The sequence below is a fragment of the Myxocyprinus asiaticus genome, chromosome 3, assembly GCF_019703515.2.
Source record: "Myxocyprinus asiaticus isolate MX2 ecotype Aquarium Trade chromosome 3, UBuf_Myxa_2, whole genome shotgun sequence".
Taxonomy (NCBI): domain Eukaryota; kingdom Metazoa; phylum Chordata; class Actinopteri; order Cypriniformes; family Catostomidae; genus Myxocyprinus; species Myxocyprinus asiaticus.
The window spans coordinates 59,427,643-59,449,327 of NC_059346.1; the positions used below are offsets into that span (position 1 = coordinate 59,427,643).

The window sequence follows — 21,685 nt, forward strand, 5'->3', positions numbered from 1 at the left end:
CCTAAATTATCAATGAATTCTATCGCGATTTGAGATCATAATAGGATAAAATGAGTCAAATAAAAATCTGCTGGACAAACTGACCTTCATTTTTATAGGACTCTAATTGATCCGGTTTGTATTAGTTCCAAATTATGATAGAAATTCCATTAGCAATCATGTCCTCATATCTATAGATTTTTTGAAAATATGGAGGGAGCAATTGCTTTAAACTCTTCGGTCTGTTCAATTTAAATTTTAAGTGCTTTATTTACATAAATATTTTACGTATGTCATTGCATCAAAAAGATGCCAGTAAAGGTATTACAAATAATAATAACAACATTTTGAATTAAATCAAATTAAATAAATAGATTAAAATTAACAGTCAACAAGACATTATTGTTCACGTTATATATAAATATAAACCTATAATATATATATATATATATAGTAAAGTTTAATTTTGCTGCAACAAGTTGTCCTCCCGCAGCGCAGAAACACTTGCATTCGATATATTACACTGGGGGCCAAATGTTTGGAATAATGTACAGATTTTTGGAATTAAATTGGTACTTTAATTCACCAAAGTAGCATTCAGCTGATCACAAAGTATAGTCAGGACATTACTGATGTAAAAAACAGCACCATCACTATTTGAAAAAAGTCATTTTTGATCAAATCTAGACAGACCCCATTTCCAGCAGCTACCAATCCAACACCTTATCTTGAGTAAACATGCTAAATTGCTAATTTGGTACTAGAAAATCACTTGCCATTATATCAAACACAGTTGAAAGCTATTTGGTTCATTAAATGAAGCTTAATTGTCTTTGTGTTTGTTTTTGAGTTCACAGTATGCAATAGACTGGCATGTCATAAGGTCAATATTAGGTCAAAAATGACAAAAAAGAAACTAAATCTAGAAACTCATCAGTCAATCATTGTTTTGAGGAATGAAGGCTATACAGTGCTTAAAATTGCCAAAAACTGAAGATTTCATACAAAGGTGTACACTACAGTCTTCAAAGACAAAGGACAACTGGCTCTAACAAGGACAGAAAGAGATGTGGAAGGCCAGATGTACAACTAAACAAGAGGATAAGTACATCAGAGTCTCTAGTTTGAGAAATAGACGCTTCACATGTCCTCAGCTGACAGCTTCATTGAATTCTACCTGCTCAACATCAGTTTCATGTACAACAGTAAAGAGAAGACTCAGGGGTGCAGGCCTTATGGGAAGAATTGCAAAGAAAAAGCCACTTTTGAAACAGAATAACAAAAAGAAAAGGTTAGAGTGGGCAAAGAAACACAGACATTGGACAACAGATAATTGGAAAAGAGTGTTATGGATCTTAACCCTATTGAGCATTTGTGGGATCAGCTAGACTGTAAGGTGCGTGAGAAGCGCCTGCCAAGACAGCCACATCTATGGCAAGTGCTACAGGAAGCGTGGGGTGAAATGTCACCTGAGTATCTGGACAAACTGACAGCTAGAATGCCAAAGATCTGCAAAGCTGTCATTGCTGCATGTGGAGTATTTTTGGATGAGAACTCTTTGAAGTAGTTTAACCCTTATGTTCTGTTGAGATTTGCTTCACTTCCTTGTTGTTTGGGGTCACTGTTACCCCAATGATTAAAGTGTGAAAATGATAATTATAATTATTAAATAAACTTTTTTTCCCCTGCTTAAATGTTCCTTTCCATTTATCCTGATCTTATTGAACTGATAAAAGAATAGAAATAAATGTATCATTAACTCTTACATTTACTGAATTAGGAATGTGCATTTCAGAAAAGCAACTAAATACAGAAATAACCATATAATTTCTTAATTAACACAAAATAATTAAAACAATATAGCTGCATATGTTCTATATATGTTATTGAACAAATATAAATATCCCTTTTGTTTTAAAAAAAAAAAAAATAAATACAAATAAATAACAGAAAAAAAAAATTGCTTTCCAAAATAGTAACATTACTTATTTTTGGGGTCAATTTGACCCCAGTCAGATATCATTGTTTTTTTTTTTTTAAAAAAGAAAAATTAAGTAAATGCAAAAGTGCTTTTTTTTACTACACACTCACTAACCAGGCAAACTAACTATGTGCAAATTTACAGTATATACACATCGTATGGGCAACAGGACAGCCAAATGTAAATTTCATGCAAATTTCAAGGGCACGTTTCAGAAAAAAAAATGAAATCAAAAAATAACCATATAAATTTTGATTACACTAAATAATAATAAAAAAATGGTATATATATATATATATATATATATATATATATATATATATATATATATATATATATATATGTATATTTGACAAAAATATCCAAATGCAAGTGCTTTTTTCCACACACTCACCAAGTAGGCAGACTAACTATGTGCAAATTTACAATATCCTCCAGGCTACAGGGCAGCCAGACACAGCCACAGTTCCCTAGTGCTAGTGAAAAAATAACAGGCACATATTACTGTTACCTGAGACAAACACAGAACTTTTTTCAAACAGAACATTTCCAAAGCTAGATAACTGATGTGCTCTCTGTAATAGATTTTGCCAATACCAATATATCTTGAACTGCTGATATTCAAAGAGTTTTTCTTTTATTCCCTCTATATACATATAACATATAATACACAAAAAGGATGGCCAAACACTTTTCTCCTAAAACCCTGTCACACCACAAAATTCCTAATAATGTATTATGCTAATGGTGAAAACCAAAAAAGACTAACTTCAGATGCAAGAGGAACAGATTGTGCTGTACACAAATACTTGTTACATTTCAGACATCTTTTGTTAGTCTTTGAAAAAAAAAACAATTCTGGAGCAGACCTGGCATCGTCCACGTTTTCCAGCAGCTGCTGGAGAAGTGATTGCTTCAGGCCGACTTTGAATCTCCCTCACAGTGGATACAGCAAAAAGTGACCTAGGAAGGCGCTCTCTCCTGTCAATGTGAGGCCTCACCAGGCATATCCTAGCTGCTCCAAGAATATTCTCCTCCGGTTCATTTTGCCACCACACCACTCATTGTTGATGGCACACCATATCAAAAACACATTGTATGCACTCATATCCAGGATGTTGAAGAATATTACCTGGGGCCAACGAGCGGTCTTTCGTTGACAGCTGTATGTGACAACCACTTTGTCCAGGTTGTCTACCCCTCCTTTTGTGTTATTGTAATCTAACACCATGTCTGTTTTTTTTGTCATCTCTGGTGCTCAAAGATGTATCTCTGTTGGGGGGGGGGGGGGGGTGTGAGGCGCAGTAGGAGACAAGTGTAGTAGTGTCAGTGAATGCAAAGATGGATGATGTTGTCTCCCTTCCTTTAGCCTGAACAAGCTCTTTTGGAAGCTCTGGCTTGTTTTTTCTTATTGTGCCCAACATTGTAAGCTTTCTTTTCAACAGTTCTTCTCCTAGTGCATATGAAGTAAAAAAGTTGTCACATGTCACATTACGGCCAGAGAGCCCATCAGTGACATCCAACACAACTCTCATAGCCTGGTTTTTTTCTGATGCACCTCCAGGAGGTTCTCCTGTGTAGACTTGTAATTTCCAAGCATAGCTATTATTGGCATCACAAGCTGCCCATGTCTTTATACCATATCTTGCAGGCTTGCTTGGCATGTACTGCCGAAAGGACAGAACTCTGAACGGAACAAGACATTCATCGACATTCATAGGGACATGGGTTATAGAAGAGGGGCAGTTGCTGAACCCATCTATCCCAAACATCCCTTATGGCTGCCAGTTTGTCATGTTCCCTCCTGTGAACTCTTGTCTCCCTGTTGTCAAAGCGTATGACTCGTGACAGGACATGAAAAGTTTCAAGAGACATGGTAGCTGGGAAAATAGCTCTACCAGTCTTTGCATTCCAAAGGCTACTTGTAGCCTTACCTTTTGATCTGTATACTCCAGCAAGGAGCAGTAGCCCAATATAGCTTTGAAGGAGAATCGCATCTACATCTTTCCACTTGTCACCATTGTATTTGTATTGCTAAATCTACCCCTTTGCTCAGGTGGTGAAAGAGACCATGACAGTTTTCAATTTTTGGAAACAAATGTGCCCGGTCTGGGTAGCTGAGCAACAGGGGCCCCTTGTGGTTGTGAGGATTCAGAAGAGCCATCCTCTGGAGCATTGCTCTCATCAGAGGAGGATCCAACATAATCTGGGTCCTCCACAACATCATCGATTTCAGAAGCATTGTCTGACTCTGTCGGTGAGACACATCCCATGCCTCAAAAACACTGAATCTAGCTCTTTTATTCATTTACAAAACCAAAACATAGCCACAAGAGAAACCTAGCAGTGTAGAAGTTTTAGAATGATTCAGACTGTCCTGTCCTTCCCTTTTTAATCGCTTGCTCCACCCCTATGCCAGACAAGGTAGAAACTCTAAATTGTTCTCAGGGATTTACAGGTGTATATCACAGATTCTCGCAGACGCACCCTTCCACCCTCCGTGGGAATATTGCAAAATGTAATTTTGTGTGTGTGTGTATGATAGAGAACAAAAGTGAGAGAAAGAGTGTGTGTGAGAGAGAGATATAGAGTGTATGTGCATGTGTGTGTGTGTGTGTGTGTGTGTGTGTGTGAGAGAGAGAGAGAGAGAGAGAGAGAGAGAGAGTTTTGTATTCAGAAATTGCATCTTAGGTACCAAACAGATTCAAATCATGTGAAAACCCTTTGCTCTCAGTAACATTTATTACTGGGGTCAATATGACCCCAAACATCACATGTGTGTAGTGATGTCATAGCGGACATCAGAAACATTATCATTAAGTAAAAAACACATTTCTGAAAAGATCTTATGTAATTAGGAAAATTCATGAAAATCAGGATTAAAAAATAAGGATGCATATGTTTTTTTTTTTTTTTACTATTTGAAAAGGGACTGGGGTCATATAGACCACAAACAGAACATAAGGGTTAAGAAGTTCTGAACATTTTTAGTAATTTTTCATGTTATTAATGTCTTGACTATATATTGTGATCAGTTGAAAGCCACTTTGGTGAATAAAAGCACCAATTTCTTTCCATAAGAGCAAAATCTGTACATTATTCCAAACTTTTGGCCCCCATATATATATATATATATATATATATATATATATATATATATATATATATATATATATATATATATATATATAGTTGGAAAAAAAATCTAATCTGTTGCAACAAAATGTTAAAACTTTACTATAAATATATATTGTAGGTTATTTTATTTAAATGCAGACGAGCGGGACTTTTATCTCCACTCTGACTCTGCTGACGTCATGATCTGATCTTTGGGAAGAGTGACGGAGCGGAGCATACCGGCGACTTTTTAACTCCCCCGTCTTCATTCAGTGGGGTCTGTCAGTGTCCTGAAGAGTCTGAAATAGTTTTGTTGTTGATCGAAATATTGTAAGATTTGTTTGACGAAGACGCTTTTCTCGATTTTGAGCTTTTCGTTGGATATTATCGAGTGGAGATTTTGGGATTGCCCTACGTTCAATGGACACATGGGGATCACGTTTATGTTTGTGGATGTTTTATAAATAAACGACCTTTAAGGTTTAAAATACGTTTTGGTCTTTTTGACAGGGTTGTGTAGTTTTGTGTTTAGTCTGTGCGAATCCCAGTAAACGGAAAAACTTCCACCCAACTTTTTTCCTGCTGTTGGTTGTCGTGTGATCCAGCAGGTGGAGAAACACGAGCCGCTCTTTCATCAGAGAAAAACAACAACATATTTAACATACGGAAACTTGGAATTCTTCTAAAGTTGTCCTGGATTTATTTTCGTCTTGGTTGCTCGAAGTAATTATCCAGAACGTGTAAGTGGTTAAATTTCTCCTGCTTTTACACACACACACACACACACACACACACACACACACACACACACACACACAGTAAAAAAAAAAAAAAAAATAAAAAATTATATATATATATATATATATATATATATATATATATATTATTATTATTATTATTATTATTATTATTCATTTTTTTTTAATTAATTAAAAAATTTTTTTGTCAAAGATTTAGTTTTTGGTTGTATTGCAATACAAGAAAATTATCCCATATTATAATACCTTTATTATAATTCTTACTATTACATATGATGATGATGATGATGATGATGATTATCCCATAAGATCCCTGAATAAAATAAAGTTCAGATGCTGTATTTTCCTGAATTCATTCATAAACCTGTTGACTACTTCAGTTGTCCATGAGCTAGTGTGATTTATTTTGTTGGCCCCTGGTACTACTGAGTGATTTGACAGCACTAACAAAATATCAACAGATAGTACAGTGGTATTCATTTTTTTTTTTTTTTTTTTTTAAACATTGTACCAATTTATTAACATGTTTTCTGGACATGCTAATACCACGGTATTCTTTAAAGCACCATAGAATAACATAAAAATACCATGGTACATCCATGGTAATCATTTAGTACCATGGCATACATCAAAGTAACATGAAACTACCATCTCATACCATCTTAGTTTATACCATGTTACAGCCACAGTATGTTACAGTGACTAACAGATTTTTTTCTTATCTTAGTTCCTGGTCTCTCTCTCTCTCTCTCTCTCTCTCAGCTGTATTATGTGTTAAATCTAACTTGCTAGGATACTCTATTTGTACTCTCAGCCTGGTCTCTGGCACTTTAATTGAAGACAGTGTTTGCACGTCTGTATTCTGTGCTGCAGCTGCTTGTCTTTAGCGACTTTATTACAGGGTACACACGCTGGTTTCCATGTTTTATGGGGACTTTCCATAGACATAATGGTTTTTATACTGTACAAACTATAGATTATATCCCCTAAACCTAACCCTCACAGAAAACTTTCTGCATTTTTACATTTTCAAAAAACAAACAAAAAAAAAAACATAGTTTAGTGTGATTTATAAATTGTTTTCCTCATGGGGACCGACAAAATGTCCCCACAACGTCAAAACTTTTGGGTTTTACTATCCTTATGGGGACATTTGGTCCCCACAAATTGATAAATACCCGCATACACACACACACACACACACACATATTTAATGACAGACCAGCATTCTTCAGGCTCAGAAAGGTATGCTGTCTCTCCTTTTCAGTCTAGCTGTCCATTTCTCTGTCTCATTCTTTCTCAGATGGCTCATGTCCAAACACATAATCTGGCTGAAAGTTAATTACATGATTTGTTCGGTCTGTAACATGACACTTTAGTTCTTACAGTACAAACTTGGCTGTAAAAAGTAAAACAATCCAAAAAACACCAGTCTTCTTAGTGGTGGTTTGTAAGGACTTGGGGTGCTTTCACACTTAATTTAATAAATTTGACTAGATATCTATGAGCCGAACTTCCACGTTTTATGAGATGTCTTTGAAAAAAAAATCAGGACTAGAGATCAGCTGTCACCAATTATTTAAGACCGATACAGGTGTCAAATACATACAGTTGTGCTCAAAAGTTTGCATATCCTGGCAGAAATTGTGAAATTTTGGCATTGATTTTGAAAATATGACTGATCATGCAAAACAACTGTCTTTTATGTAATGATAGTGATCATATGAAGCCATTTATCATCACATAGTTGTTTGGCTCCTTTTTAAATCATAATGATAACAGAAATCACCCAAATGGCCCTGATCAAAAGTTTACATACCCTTGAATGTTTGGCCTTGTTTCATACACACAAGGTGACACACACAGGTTTAAATGGCAATTAAAGGTTAATTTCCCCACACCTGTGGCTTTTTAAATTGCAATTAGTGTCTGTGTATTAATAGTCAATGAGTTTGTTAGCTCTCACGTGGATGCACTGAGCATTCTAGATACTGAGCCATGGGGAGCAGAGAAGAACTGTCAAAAGACCTACGTAACAAAGTAATGGAACTTTATAAAGATGGATAAGGATATAAAAATGTATCCAAAGCCTTGAAAATGCCAGTCAGTACTGTTCAATCACTTATTAAGAAGTGGAAAATTCGGGGATCTTTTAATACCAAGCCAAGGTCAGGTAGACCAAGAAAGATTTCAGCCAAAACTGCCAGAAGAATTGTTCAGGATACAAAGAAAAACCCACAGGTAACCTCAGGAGAAATACAGACTGCTCTGGAAAAAGACGGTGTGGTTGTTTCAAGGAGCACAATACGACGATACTTGAACAAAAATGAGCTGCATGGTCGAGTTGCCAGAAAGAAGCTTTTACTGCGCCAATGCCACAAAAAAGCCCGGTTACAATATGCCCGACAACACCTTGACACGCCTCACAGCTTCTGGCACACTGTAATTTGGAGTGACGAGACCAAAATAGAGCTTTATGATCACAACCATAAGCATTATGTTTGGAGAGGGGTCAACAAGTATTGTGCTCCTTGAAACAACCACACCATCTTTTTCCAGAGCAGCCTGTGGTTACCTGTGGGTTTTTCTTTGTATCCTGAACAATTCTTCTGGCAGTTGTGGCTGAAATCTTTCTTGGTCTACCTGACTGTGGCTTGGTATCAAGAGATCCCCGAATTTTCCACTTCTTAATAAGTGATTGAACAGTACTGACTGGCATTTTCAAGGCTTTGGATATCTTTTTATATCCTTTTCCATCTTTATAAAGTTCCATTACCTTGTTACGCAGGTCTTTTGACAGTTCTTCTCTGCTCCCCATGGCTCAGTATCTAGCCTGCTCAGTGCATCCACGTGAGAGCTAACAAACTCATTGACTATTAATACACAGACACTAATTGCAATTTAAAAAGCCACAGGTGTGGGAAATTAACCTTTAATTGCCAAGGTGTGTCACCCTGTGTTTATGTAACAAGGCCAAACATCATTGTACATGTTCACAGGGCAGCCCATATGTGCTTGTATAAGTGCTGATACGGTGTCCTTCTCCCTCAAAACGCTCCTGGTTGGACGGCGAATCGCTCTGGGACCCCCCCACACTCCATCTGCTCTAATACAACTGTCTCAAAGTGTGTCTATGTGTGCGCATGTCTTTGGAGTGGGGGGTTTTAGAAGGAGGGTTTGTGGCTAATCAGCTGCTAAGTCTGGTGTTCCAGAAGAGCTAAAATCATTGACAGCCCCTTTAAAACCAAAAACCAATGGCCTTCGAAGAAAAAATAATAATGTTTTTTTTTGCAATTTGAGGGTAATTTGATGATGACAAAAGTCTCATGTTTGGGTGTACTACCCCTTTAAGTTGCTAAAAAACAAAGTACAGAATTGATAGAGGAAAATTTGGTCTTACATCAGCGTTTTTCTTTTATCAGTAGCCAGCAGAGTAGACTGTTTGTGTATGCAGCTGTGTATTGTGCTGTGATTCGATTCTGTGCTCCAGATTCCACCTTGTTTTGCTCCCTTATCACTAAAATGTGACCCACATTAAAGTTCCAAATGTTACAGAAACACTGCTAGAGGGAAAGAGAAAGTGAGTAAAGGGGCATAAAAGAGGGAGTGGTGTCCTGGATGTTGTTGAATGATGGTAGGAAGGCCGTTATTTGGGCATGAGTGCTTTTAAAACCAGAACTGGCTATTGTGCTTTTTTCCAGGGATTGATTTTATGACTGCAGAAAAATCAGTTGAGTTGTAGAAAAATTTACCTGGCCATTCACCAGAACTGTTTCTGCTATCATCACAAAAATATTGTACATCAATGTTCAGATTATACAGCAGAATCAGATTATGATGGGAATTGTGTTGTAGGAATTGTACTAAAAAACAATTTAAAAATAGCAAATTTTTCACAAGTAATATTCATGTATTTATGGGCAAAATGTGTTGCACCTTTAAAAACCAGTTGTGGTAATAAAAACTAGGGATGTGCCAGGGTGGTCAACTAAAAATATTAATGTTAGTAGTTGACCCTACTAATCGACTTGTCAATTGTAACTAAATTTGCAGGGTGCCAACTCTGATTGGTTGGACAGTAAACACATGCTTTTCACATATTGCAGAAGAATTTGGGTGCTAAAGCACTAAGTTCAGTATTGTATACACTACCGGTCAAAACTTTTGAAACACTTGTCTGAAATGTTTCTCATGATCTCAGAAATCTTTTGATCTGAAGGCGTATGCTTAAATGTTTGAAATTAGTTTTGTAGACAAAAATATAATTGTGCCACCATATTAATTTATTTCATTATAAAACTAAAATGTAATAAAAAAAAAAAATAAAAAAAAGTTTTTGAAATTGATGACTTGGACCAGATAATAAAGAAAAGCAGCCAATAAGTGCCCAACATAGATGGGAACTCCTTCAATACTGTTTAAAAAGCATCCCAGGGTGATACCTCAAGAAGTTGGTTGAGAAAATGTCAAGAGTACATGTCTGCAAATTCTAGGCAAAGGCTGACTACTTTGAAGATGCTAAAATATAACACAGTTTTGCTTTATTTTGGATTTTGTTTAGTCACAACATAATTCCCATAGTTCCATTTATGTTATTCCATAGTTTTGATTACTATTATTCTAAAATGTGAATATATATATATATATATATATATATATATATATATATATATATATATATAATAAAGAATGAGTAAGTGTTTCAAAACTTTTGACCGGTAGTGTATATCAATATTGTAAAAATTTCACAACAATATTGTAAATGATCAAATTAGAGAGAAAATATTAAAAACCAAAAATACCAAATACATTTATTTTTACAAATATTTTTAGGATTCCTACTAAGACATATTTTGGAGTTATCAAATAGAGATTAGAGATGGATAGAGAAGAAGCATAAAACATGTTTAAATAATATTGAGTTTGGTTCTAGAAAGTGTTGAGTTTTGGGGTGATCTGCACACATGCAAGCAGACTAATCTAGCCTAATACAAGTCTCAGGCAATCTGCAGCATGTAATCTAATTTCCAGTGTGTGAGTAAGGAGTGTGAAACTTTAGATTGCATGGTCAACAGTGCCGCCCAGTCACCTGCTACAGTTGCATAAGGCAGTGATGTGTGTAATGTATGCTATGAGTGTTATGCGGGCTGTGTCACACTGTGTTTGTGTCGTCTGAAATGAAGGGTGTAGCTGCTTGTTCCAGACACTTGAATTGTTGAAGTGTTGGATATACATCCAGTACAATACCCAGATATCACAGACAGCACATTTACAACTAATGTGCGTTTAGGAACTCCACCCACTCTTCCTGTGTGGCGTTAACTTCTTTTCACATAGAGTATCAACAAAACATGAAGTTTGTTCAGGGGTATTCAAACTTGAACATACAAATGTAGATACACATTCACACACACACACACACACACACACACACACACACAATCTCTCAGGGCACATTGCTGATTTGCCCATACTGTCCCCTCATTCCAAGCGGTTCATGCCTGAAATACACTGGAATGTGTTTACAATTGTGCATGCATAAGCAGTACCCTTACCCAAAACAAGACAATTGTGGGTAAAAGTATTTGGTAAGGGAGCACATCTGTGACAATATCGTTATCGGGTAAAATTAGCATTTAAAATTTTTTTTTTAAATTATTGTATTGGTCTGATTAGGTTGATATTAGAAAGTGATCATAATAGCATTATTATTATTCAATTCAAACAGTAAACTATTTTTTTTTTTGCCAGTTTTTAAAAGCACTGAACAGTTATACTTCATATTTTTATTTAGTTTATGCTTATTTCAATTATAATGAAAACATTGTGTCCAGACATTATCATTTTTATTTATGTTAGCCTATATTTTCTCCGCATTTGGAAAACACAATGCCTAAAATAGGCTTCATTTTTCTGCAAAGTATAATTTCATTATTTTATTGGACTTTATTTTTACTTTTTTGGGGTAAATTTGACATTTCTGATTTTCACACAACTTATCGGTATTGGATAAAATGTCTATATCAGTGCATGCCTAGTATTTTGGTATGGCAGTCAGCAGGTTACAGTGAGTTCTGGTGAAAGTGAAAGTTTCTGTGAGTGTATTAAAAAGGTAATGTTGTATTAAAGGTAATAGGCCTATATAATTTCAGTCTTCAGCAGGCCGCAGTGTGTTGACTGTGCCAGTGTGATCGTACAATAACAGTAGCATGTGTGAATGCTCTTTGTGTGCTGGAATTGGCAGAATAAGCATTATTTTCCTCAGTTGTTTACTCATGCTTTATTGTATCTCTGTTGTAATGGCACAGCAGTAATTATTATGTTGTGTGTGTGTGCTTTGTTGTTAGTGTAGTAAAGTAGTAATTATGTCCTGAGGTAAAACTCTGTGTGTGTGTTGGAGATTTCTATTGAGTTGACAAGTGTACATGGATCGTTGGCTGCCAGCCAGAATCTCCTCCTAATGTTCAAGACTCCCAACCAGGAACAAGAATTGAAAACAGGAATGCAAGGGAATAAGGCATACAATGTAGGGATTAGAGCTGGGCGATATGTAAAAAATGTTTTATTGATAATCGCCTTAAAAAATATTGCAATATCCAATTATATCATCAACACCCTTGCCCAGGGTTGTTGAATATTTTTGCTTTATTGATTTGGCTTTAAAAATTTAATTCATTTATTGAAACACGAAAAACATAAAATATACTTCTAAATTCAAATTGCACTTTAAACTAAACGAAAAAAGTAATAAAAATAATGAAGTGATAAAAGAAACTTCTATAACCACCTTCCCAAATCCAAACATTTACCGTCTCCAACAGCCCCATTTGCCATCTCGTAAGTATTCGTGAACTAAAGACAATTATAAATGTAAAGATAATAATAAAAATTATAATACAAATATTAAAAAAAAAAAATATATATATATATATATATATACTATTACCTATAGAAAGTGGTGAACGTGGTCTTGTTATTTTATGATTTATCACTTTCGTCTTTGTTTCTTTAATAAAAAAATATATTTGAGAGAACCAGCAGAGTTGCGTTCACAATGCAAGTTATGCACAAACTGCTCTGTGGAAATAAAGCAAACTAAACTTCGAGCACCTCCTGAGATAGTCTTAGGTCATTCGCAGCATTCTCACATACGACACTATTCTTGCAAACAGTTTTCAGACAACTGAAACAGAGAAGAAAGAGTGATAACTCTTTACATGCACGTTACAAAAGACACACTCCTGCTGCACACCTCTGAACAAACAGTGCATCAGACACTGGCATTGATAGATTAATAATATAATAAAGTGTTTCTTCAAGCACGTGTCTTTGTGTTTCTTGTCATGTGTTACTCCAAGACGTCTTACAGGTCACTCACCACTGTTGCGGGTAGATGAGCAAACTAACCCGCTCATGAAATACCTGCATTTGAACGAGGAGCTTGCGAATAAGTTGCTGGATGTGGCAGACAAACCTCTTGTTCTTGTTCCGCTGCCGGCTGGTCTTCCCCGCCTCCTGGGAACCTGAGTAGGATGGGGGAGGGAGAGAGAAAGAGAGCGGGAGAGCCTGAGAGAGAGAGAGGTTCGGTTCCCGACCACATCGCCATTCGGTCCTCAGCCAGCTGTGCAGCGATCCTATGCGACGCCGGGTGATGGCATTGGACTTCACCTCCTGGTGGATGGCAGTGGGCTCCTCTGCCTCCTGGCGAACCGCTCCAGTACCACCGGACCGTGTATCCTCGGCATTGTGATCCTTCGTCAGTGGTGAGGGCTCTCTGACTGAGCATCTTCCTCCAATCCCAGGTTTTGGCACCAGTGTGGCAGACAAGCCTCTTGTTCATCGGAAAGGAGGAAGTGGGAACTGGGTTGTCAACCAAAAAGACTTTTAATGAAACACAACACAAGATAAAACTGCTTTTCTGCATAAAAAAACATTGACACGCAGCCGCTGTGTGTGCGCGCGTCTCTCTCTCTCTCTCTCTCTGGTGTCTCTGGCTCCTCCTTATTTCTCTCTCCCGCTGATTGAGGCAACTCAGCGCCAGGCGTGCATCCTCACGGCCCGGCCATGCCCTCCTCCTCGTTACACTGGATTCAGCCTCGTCGCATTTGGCAGGGGGCGGGTGCAAATTTCACACCCTGGGCTACTGTTTAATATAGGGTATCTGCCAACTTCCCAGCTCCGTGGTTTTACCATTTATCAATACTGTCGATCATCGTCTGTCAATGAGTGTCAAAACTGGCATCGGGAGATTTGTAAGACATTGTCAGTTTTCAATTACATCGTCATATCGCCCAGCCATTGTGGGGATATGGAGTATTTCATATTGATAGTGTGATGGTGATGCTCAAGATTAAAATGGACTTTCCTGTCTAGGGATGCACCGATACAAAATTTGTGTGCCGATACCGATGTATGATTATTTAGAACAACGTCTGCTGATACTGATAGTTTGATTCTGCTTTTTTATGCTACCATGTTTCAAATCACTGATTTGAAATATAACTTCGAAAGAAATTTAAAACTTTGTGTTCAAAGCTTTTAGGGTAGTTTCACCTCGTGAAATTCTAGAAGTGCGAAGTTAACAAATTACAACTCTGCTGTCATTGTCACCCAATTTAATGTCAGTCCACACAGTAGAATTATTCTTTCACACAGAGCACGGATTGTATGATAATTGTCCAATGTGTTCTCCAACCCTTTTGACGGGAAACAATCAGCCTTGATTATTGGCTGTTTTTAAACAAACAGCCAATGTCTGTTAGCACATATAATTGCTTTTATCATCTGATACCGATGTTTTGCCAATACATCTGTGCATCTGTAGTTCATAAACTTCATAAAATAAAATATTTAACATTTCATAAATACTTTCCTATCGTTAAAGTTGTTGGAAGGTGTGAAGTTTAAGACTGTAGTGTTAATTTGGGTGCACTGGAAAATGTGGGAAATATGAGGGAGTTTTAAAATTGTGATTTCCAGACTCGGAAAAATAATGGAAATTTCTATATTGACTAAAATAAGTTTGTCAAGTTTTCTAGTTTTATACTCGGCCGTAAAATATTTGATTAAAAAGAAATTGTGAGAGTAATAATTGTAAATTTGTAAATGCAATATCTATAACATACATGCATGTTTTGGTGTCTGATTTCCCTTAAACTTTTACAGTTCTATATTGGAGCGCATGGTATTAAAAAAGAAAAAAAGAAAGAAAAGAAACAAAACCTTATAGATGTACATTATCGACCATTATATTAGTTAAAACATTGTACCATCAGTATAATCCAGTATTTCTATAACAAAGCATCCCTGTGCTACTTACATTACCATAACAGTTTTTTTTTTTATCTCCCTAAACCAAAGAACACTCTCAGTGACAATACATGTTTTAACAAATGTGTTAACCTGAAGAATACAGTATAATAACATCAGTAATATTATGATTATTGTGATATTATCATGAATACTCTGAACATTAATACTCCTCTCGTCTCACAGGTGCTGAGTCGATTGACTGTTGGCCGTCATGGCATCATCCTCTGTGAAGGTTGTGGTGCGTGTGCGGCCTTTCAACAGCCGCGAAACAAACCGAGGAGCCAAATGTGTGATCCAGATGCAGGACAAAAGTACCTGTGAGTTAAACACACACAAAGTGATTTGTTTTCTTGAATTTTATACCTTAATTTCTCTGTCTACATCGTGCTTAGATAAGATTGAATGTTTGTTTTCCTGTTCAGTCATATCTGAAAGCTCACTGTACACTGCTTTACTTTTATTTTCATGAAGATCATTCCTTTTCATGTAGACGTAGATGAAGTCCAAACCATTTTCTGTCCCCTTTAGTCCTTGGAGTCTGTTGATGTTGGAGTCAGTGTTATGTAGCTAGTTTGGTATCTAAAAGTGAAACTTACATCAACCTGTCTGTCTTCAAATTAACAATTTACTCATATAAGATTTATTAGTTATAAGTAGACCAGCACTAAATCTGCTGCCGCAGAATTCCAAATTATAAGAAGATTTCCACAGACAAAATTCTGCAAATGCCCTTCCTTTTGCATGTTCATACATGTAAATTATTTTTAATTTAATCATGTGTCTAGAGTATTTAAATGAAGTCATTGTTCTTCTATTCAACTGTCATTTCTTTCTGTTGAAACCTGGCAGTAAAGCAAATTTTGTTTAGAAGAGACGCTTGTCTACATTTTCTATTGATCATGGCAGCATTAATTCATCAATTTATTATCAAATGATGGAGAAGAACGTTATAACCTGTGTTATAACCAGATGCGCAGTGTAGTCAAGCGCACTTTTGGCATGTTAAAGAGATGATTCAGGTGTCTGGATGTCAATAGTGGATTAATGTTATACAGTTCCGGGCCTGCAGAGTGTGTCAGGTCCAGGTGGTCTGCTGGATCCTCCATTATACAGCTTTCAGAATTGGCCCACAAGATCGGTATTGACCCTTCGCTAAGTGTTTCTGACCAGTCCTGTCTTAGCAACTGTTGCGCCATTTCTATGACAAGCGTTTGCCTTTTTACTATGTGAGCCTACCGGAGTAATGTGTGTATGAGTAGTTTTAAGCGGGATTTTATCGAAAAATAAGTATTGATTCAGTTTAGCGAAGGGTCAATTGCACATGCAGATTGCGTTCAGCATAGATTTTGTGGGTGTTTTTGCACTGTTACGTGATCTGCACAATTCCGTTAGTGAATGGGGTGATAAAATAAGCTCAGAGAGTACGTGCTAATAAATAGCGCCTTTACTGGGATCAACTCAATCTTACTGAATGCATTTTATGTGCATTTTACCCTTTATGCTTTATAGTGTACTTAAAAAGGGCTTGTGCAAACATTACTTACCAAGAACACAATAGACAACAGTGATGTCTTCTATGAATTCCTTTTATTCATATGTATAACTTTGTATTGGGAATAAGCTTCTATTGCTTTCTCTGCCCTTGGGTTTTCACTTTCTTGTTGTGTAATCTTTTTGATTTTTTTGATTCCATTCAGTGTCACAGAAACGCACACACAGAATTGCTGCTGTGCCGCATTAAAGTAATCAGATGACTTTTTCATTAGCGACATTGAATCAAACCACTGTTCAAACTATGAGTTTTATAATATTTCTCAATAGCATGCCAAATTCTGTTCTGTTTCTAAAATCTCTCACTGGCCAAACCAGAACAGGTGGGGGGCTATAGTTTGGACACCCCTGACCTTATTGGACTTGGCAGGGAGTTTCAGTTCTAAAACATACTGGATGTTTTCATAGTACATTTAAACTCTTTTATCTCAATAGAAATCTGAAAAATGAAAAGAAATCAAGAAAAATGTGATTTTCTCATGCTGTCACCATTTTATATCTTGCTCCACACTTTTACTCATTACTCTCTCACTTTTCCATGATTATATCCAAAAATACTTCAGTGTCTCCTCCCACGCAGGGAAAGAGGGATAATTTCTGAGAATTTGGAAACGCGCCTCCCAAACCACAGTACTACTGTAAAATCCTGACGCTCGCAGTACTGACTGCCAGACTTCACAATCCCGTCTTCCTCTGTGCAATATTTCCACCCCAATATCTCTTCCCTTCAACCTATTGTACCACCCCTAAATCCCCCCCTCTCTCTCTATAGAATCTGCGGGGCTGGCAGTCTGGTTAGTTTGGTTTGACACCCCTGCAACACTCAAGGCTTGCCGCGCTCTATTGTTACCCGACAGCTCTTTTAGGGCCTTCTCCACCCTTTGGTTTCCTTTTAATGTCTTTTCTCATGGGGAGTTTCACCAACTCAAATTCTATCTTTTACCAAAGATTGATAACTGGTCTCAGATCTGCTGTATATAATGCCGTATCACAACCAAGTTTCCAATGTGAAGTAATTTGTCTGTCCTCGAAAGCAAAATCAGAATGTATTTGTATAGTAAATGTAATGTATATTTTTGGACATGCTGCTGCAGAATTAGACATATATACAATCCTCGTGTAGCAGATCTAGACTCGTGGAGCTGGGGAGAAGAAGGGTTTCAAGGGAAAACTCTTGTAGCGTGGCACCTTGAAACCGGCTTATCTGTAAAACTGAGCAATGTAAATGTTAGAGAAAGAGAGGGCTCTATCTTTCAAAAGTATATCATATACCACTGTTATGCTGATGATTCCCAACTCTATCTCCTGGTCAGGTAAAAAAATAGCTGCTCCTTAAGCAATCTCTTCTCCTGCCTTGAGACCTTGAGGGTATAAAATACTGGATATCAAAAAATGTCCCCAATCAAAATGTTTTTGGCTCTTCAGCTTGCATGTCTAGCCTTGGTAACCAGTTTGGTCCGCTGTTTTCTAACTTGCATAACAAGGTAAAGAACCTTGTCGTCATGAGGGGAAGATTTTCCATCTCAGGTATATTTCCAAACTAAAACAGTTTCTTTCACGGAATGACCTGGAAACAGTCAAACATGCGCTCAATACATCACAGCTGGACTATTGTAACTCCTTCTATGTGCCCTGCCATAGTCTTCCCTTGCATGTCTGTAGATGGTTCAAAATGCAGCAGCAGGTAAAGAGACCACATTTCCCCTGTGTTGGCATCTTTACATTGGTTGTCAGTTAGTTTTTAGAGTTAATTTTTAGATTTTGTTTTTTGTTTTTAAGGACTTGCATGGTCTTGCCCACAAGATATATGTGATCTCCTTCATCCATTCTCTGCCACCAGGTCACTCAGGTCTTGCAATCAATTACTTCTCACCGTTCCTCGATCTCGCTTAGAGTCCAGGGGTGATCAGGCTTCTTCAGTAGCTGCACCTAAGTTGTAGATTAGTCTTCCACAGTCTTGACATTAATTAAAATGTTTGCAGACTGAGAGCTCATTATGATGGCTAGACAGTTCCGTGTTTGTGGACATGACTTGGGAAATTGTGAAAAAAAGAAAGCTTGTTTTTGGAAGCATTACAAATGTTAGAAGTTCTAACTACGCTTTCACTGCTCGATAATGTCATAACTTTCTACATGATCTTTTTGTTTCATTATCAAATGGAAAACATACTGCTTTCTTGGTTTGTTTATACAACAGTTCATCTAGGAAGAAGCAAAAACTGCTCATTAGTAAATGTAAGCAGTAATGTACAGCAAGACAGCAGGGTTATCAGGACCCAGATGCAAACATTATCACAACTAAACTACTACAAAGTAGAACATTGGTTGTCAGAGTCAGCTGTGAAATATACAGTTTATTGTTTGACCACTGAATGTCACGATTGACCAGTCTGAATCAAGTATTCCAGTGCGCCGTGTTATGACATTTATTAAATGGATAGTTCTGGTGCTGGATAATTAATACATGGATGTTTTGTTTTACAGGTATTATTAACCCCAAACAACCCAAGGATGCACCGAAGAACTTCACTTTTGACTATTCTTACTGGTCACACAGCTCAGTAAGTTCCTGTCAGAATACATCACGTCCTCAGGTCTGAAATTAAACCAGGGTTGTGTCCAAATTTGCATACTATCCATCCCACAGACAGAGAATGCAGAATTAGCATGTCCAAAATCAAAGCACAATGAGAGTCCACAGAAAATAAGTGTAGTCATGAGTTCATGAAGCGCATGCATGATTATAATAGAATTAGCAAAATGCTGTTTAAAATGGTTTTAGATGGAGAAAAGAATGTCACACTGCAAGAAGTATTTCATGTCAGCTACCCACAAGTGTTTGTGCATAGTAAAAGTATGCAAATTGGAATGCAGCGCTGTACGATAAACACACAGGCACACATGCTCATGAAAACATGAGTTAAAAGACTTGCTCAGACATCCATCTCCAGACAGAAAACTCCCTCAGACTTTTTCACTGTGTATTTCAGGAAGAGGACCCGTCCTTTGCGTCTCAGAGGAAAGTGTATCAGGACATTGGTGAGGAGATGCTGCTGCATGCATTTGAGGGTTATAACGTGTGTATCTTCGCTTATGGACAGACTGGAGCAGGAAAGTCCTACACAATGATGGGCAAACAGGAACCTGGACAGCAAGGCATCATACCACAGGTAAGAGAAACATGAGTAAGTCACACCGTGTGCATTATGAAACCAGGTTTAAAATAAATTAACCTGTCCACAAGTGAAAACCAGCTTGAAGCAGTAAAATCACATTTTGTGGGAGATTTTGGACAAATGAGATTCCACTTAGGGTGGGGCTAACCAAATGACAAACAAAATGTTTTGTAGTAGTCGTGACAAGGACTAAGCAAAAGATCATTTGTGGCTTAATCTCTTGTATCTCATTGTAAATGTTTTTTATTTTTTGCCAAGTGATGAACAAAACAGCCAAAAAAAATAAAAAATTTAAAAGACCTTATTTCTTTGCCAAAATATTGCCCCCTATGTGAATTTGTCCATAGAAAATGCGTTGTTTAGATATAAAGTCTTTTACACAGTCAAAATAAATACTTGGTGTGAATAAGCCTTAAAAATCAGAAGACAATAAATATGTTGCGGAAAGTAAAAAAACGCATGATTGAAAATCAACTTCAAGATACAACACATACCCTCTTAAGAATGTCTTTTATTGTAGAGTACACTGATGGGCCAAAACATTATAACCACCTGCCTAATATACTGTTGGTCCTCCACGTGCCGCCAAAACTGCGCCAACCCGCCGAGGCATGGACTCTACAAGACCCCTGATGGTGTCCTGTGGTATCTGGCACCAAGACATTAGCAGCAGATCCTTCAAGTCCTGTTAGTTGTGAGGTGGAGCCTCCATTGATTGGACTTGTTGGTCTAGCACATCCCACAGATGCTCAATTGGATTGAGATCTGGGGAATTTGGAGGCCAGGGCAACACCATGAACTCTTAACCACGTTCCTCAAACCATTCCTAAACAATGTGTGTAGTGTGGCAGGGCGCATTATCCTGCTGAATGAGGCCACTGCCATCAGGGAATACCACTGCCATAAAGGGGTGTACCTGGTGTACAACGATGTTTAGGTAGGTAGCACGTGTCAAATTGACATCCACATGTATGGCCGGACCCAGGGTTTCCCAGCAGAACATTGCCCAGAACATCACACTCCCTCCACCGTCTTGTTGTTTTCCCACAGTGCATTCTGGTGCCATCAGTTCCCCAGGTAAACGGCGCACACGTACACGGCCATCCACATGATGTAAAAGAAAACGGGACTCAACGGACCAAGCGACCTTCTTCCACTGCTCCAAGGTCCAGTTGCAATGCTCGTGTGCCCATTGTCAACAGTGGACAGGGGTCATCATGGGCACTCTGACCGGTCTGCGGCTACGCAGCCCCATTCGCAGCAGGGTGCGGTGCACTGTGCGGTGCACTGTGCGTTGTGACACATTACTCCCGTAACCATCAAAAAATATGTCTGTGACTTGTGCCACAGTAGACCTTTTGTCGGTTCAGTCCAGACGGGATAGCCTTCCTTGCCCTCACGAAATGATGAGCCTTGGGAGCCCAATACCCTGTCGCCGGTTTGTGGTTTGTCCCTCCTCGGACCACTGTCAGTAGGTACTCACCACTGCTGACCAGGAGCACCCCACAAGCCTTGCCATTTCAGAGATGCTCTGACCCAGTCGTCTTGTCAAGTCAGGTCTTTACTCCTGCCTATTTCTCCTGCATTCAACACGTTGACTACAAGAACTGATTGTTCGCTTGCCACCTAATCTACCCAGACCTTGACATGTGGTCTTGTTAGGAGATGATCAACGTTATTCTCTTCACCTGTGAGTGGTCATAATTTTTTGGCTTATCAGTGTATACTTGTCAAATTTTCAAGAATTTAAAATAGAATATAATAGTATAATAGTAATGTACACCAGTGTTTCCTAATTCTGTTTTTGCAGC

At 37.7% G+C, this 21,685-nt stretch overlaps 1 protein-coding gene across 1 annotated transcript in view; it reads left to right on the forward strand.

The window, feature by feature from the left end:
* Positions 1-5,303: 5,303 nt before the first annotated feature.
* The window catches only part of LOC127425951 (kinesin-like protein KIF1C), a 63,725-nt gene continuing 47,343 nt past the window's right edge, over positions 5,304-21,685 (forward strand). The window contains exons 1-4 of the mRNA XM_051672321.1: positions 5,304-5,817; positions 15,331-15,464; positions 19,183-19,259; positions 19,689-19,868. Coding sequence (XP_051528281.1) covers positions 15,359-15,464; positions 19,183-19,259; positions 19,689-19,868 — 363 coding nt within the window. The 5' untranslated portion in view covers positions 5,304-5,817; positions 15,331-15,358. The remainder of the gene's footprint in view (positions 5,818-15,330; positions 15,465-19,182; positions 19,260-19,688; positions 19,869-21,685) is intronic.